This window comes from Aptenodytes patagonicus, chromosome 21, assembly GCF_965638725.1.
Source record: "Aptenodytes patagonicus chromosome 21, bAptPat1.pri.cur, whole genome shotgun sequence".
NCBI lineage: Eukaryota > Metazoa > Chordata > Aves > Sphenisciformes > Spheniscidae > Aptenodytes > Aptenodytes patagonicus.
The window spans coordinates 1,819,272-1,821,260 of NC_134969.1; the positions used below are offsets into that span (position 1 = coordinate 1,819,272).

The 1,989-nt window shown below is 65.3% G+C and overlaps 1 protein-coding gene across 1 annotated transcript; it reads left to right on the plus strand.

Moving 5' to 3' along the window:
- On the plus strand, positions 1-1,253 carry TMEM35B (transmembrane protein 35B). The gene is made up of 3 exons (XM_076357118.1): positions 1-125; positions 504-684; positions 776-1,253. The coding sequence occupies exons 1-3, from the start codon at positions 18-20 to the stop codon at positions 904-906; spliced, it is 420 nt and encodes a 139-aa protein (XP_076213233.1). The 5' UTR covers positions 1-17; the 3' UTR covers positions 907-1,253.
- Positions 1,254-1,989: the final 736 nt, after the last annotated feature.

Consider the following 1,989-nt stretch of genomic DNA (forward strand, 5'->3'; position numbering starts at 1 on the left):
GCCCGCCCGTCCCCGCCATGGCGGCGGCGTTCACCGCCCTCCGCGTCCTGCTGGGGCTCTTCTTCCTGCTGACGGGCGTCGCGAAGCTCTCGGACCAGCTCTCGGCCGACCTGCACCGGCACATGGTGAGCGCGGCCACGGCTGCGGGGTGCGGGGGGGCGGCGAGCCTAGGAGGGGTGAGCGGCTGGGGCTGGGCTGGTTCGGGGGGCGCAGGACCGAGCCCCTGGGGTGCAAGGCTGAGTCCTCGGGGGGGATGAGCAGGTTGGGGTGCTGGGCTGAGCACTTTGGGGTGGAGGGCTGAGCCCTTTGGGGTGCAGGGCAGAGCCTTTCCGGAGAAGGGGCTGAGCCCTTTGGGGTGCTGGGGTGCAGGGCTGAGCCCTTCGGGGTGAGCAGGCCTGAGCCCGTTGGGGTGCAGGGCTGAGCGAAGCAGACCCTGCCAGAGGGGCTGTGCCCCCCCCAGCGCCGGGCTCAGGGCTGCTCTGCTCCCCTCCCGCCCTTCCCAGAAGTCGCAGTTCGTGCGGTTCGCCGAGGTCTGTCCCCTGAAGGAGTTTGGGTTTGCGCCGGAGCCGGAACAGTACCTGGAGGTGGTGGGCTGGGTGGAGGCAGTGGCCGGGCTGCTACTGGCGTTCGGGCCCCAGCTCCTACAGGAGATCAGCAACTTCGTTCTCAGTGTCATCATGATCGGTGAGAACGAGTGGGCGCCCGCCGCCCTGCGTGGGGTCTCAGGGGACGCTCAGGGAGGGACCTTGGTTCCCACGCTCTGCTCCTCGCCCAGGTGCCATCTACACGCTGCTGGTGCTGCGGGAGACCCTGGCCATGTGCGCCCCTGCCACCCTCTGCCTCGGCCTCCTCCTGCTGCTCAACATCCGCGGGCATGCGGCCCCCACCAAGCCCAAGTTCGAGTGACTGGAGGCGGGAAGGACGGACGGCTCAGCCAGCGGGAAGCAATGCCCTTATGGTATTTTTGGGGATGGCATCGCTTCCCGCGGGGTAACTTGCCGCTGAGGTGTGGTATGTCCTCTCCTGCCACTGCCAGGGGCTCTGGTGCTGGTTGTCCCCATGCTGCAGGACCCAGACTGGTGCTTTGGGATGGTGGCCATGGCACTGCCGTGGCACCGCCACTGCTCCGGCAGCTCCGTTGCTAAACTCACACAAGGTGTCCAGCTCTTCCCAGCGTTCGGCCACACTGGGCTGGGGCTGGCTCTGCTCTCCTGGGGGCTTTTGTACTTTGGAATAAAGCCTCTTGTTTTTCATGTTTTGCCTCCCCTGTTTATTTCTGCCTCCCCCCATGCTGAGTTGTGGGGGCTGAGGGGCTGTCCTGGGGCTGGAGGCCCTGGTCCCCTGGAGCAGTACCTGGGGACAAGGACTGAGGACAGGCAGGAGCCGGCAGCAGCTGGCGTGGAGGCAGACAGCCGGCAGGGAGAGCCCGTGTGGGGATGGGAGCCCCCTGGCCACCCAGAGCCACCCAGCAATGTGCCAGGCCACTTGCTGCACATCCTGGGGGACAACAGCGACAACGCAACCCCCCAAACCCTGTGTCCAGGCAGGCACATGCTTTTTGGGGATCTTGCTCCAGTGGGGCCACACACCCACAAGGGACCCCTCTGCCACCCCAGATGGGCACGGCCAACGTGGTCCACTCGGGATGAACCCCAAGATCATGTTTGAACCCGGTGCATCTCCCAGCAAGGCAGCTGGGATGGCTGGGGGGGGAGACTGGCCGTCTTGAGATGAGCAGAGGGAGTACAACACCTCCGTACCCCCAGCGGGACATGAACCACCTTGGGGTGGCACCTTTGATGTCCCAAAGGAGCACCCACAAATTGCAGGGCCATGCGAAGGAAGCAAGTCAAATGCTTGCAGAGTTTGGGCGGGCCCGGGGTGCTGCTCCCCCTAAATCCAGCTTTGAAGCCAACTAAAGCATTAAGAGCCGAGAGGAGGCAGATTCCAGCTTTGATCTCTTTCGGGGCATCCCCCTTTTCCCCCAGC

What these genes read in the sequence shown, in the direction of transcription:
- TMEM35B (XM_076357118.1), top strand. Translation starts at nt 18, where the DNA reads ATGGCGGCGGCGTTCACCGCCCTCCGCGTCCTGCTGGGGCTCTTCTTC. An exon ending in CCGACCTGCACCGGCACATG is followed by an intron (nt 126 to 503) that starts GTGAGCGCGGCC and finishes CGCCCTTCCCAG; the next exon opens with AAGTCGCAGTTCGTGCGGTT. An exon ending in TCTCAGTGTCATCATGATCG is followed by an intron (nt 685 to 775) that starts GTGAGAACGAGT and finishes CTCCTCGCCCAG; the next exon opens with GTGCCATCTACACGCTGCTG.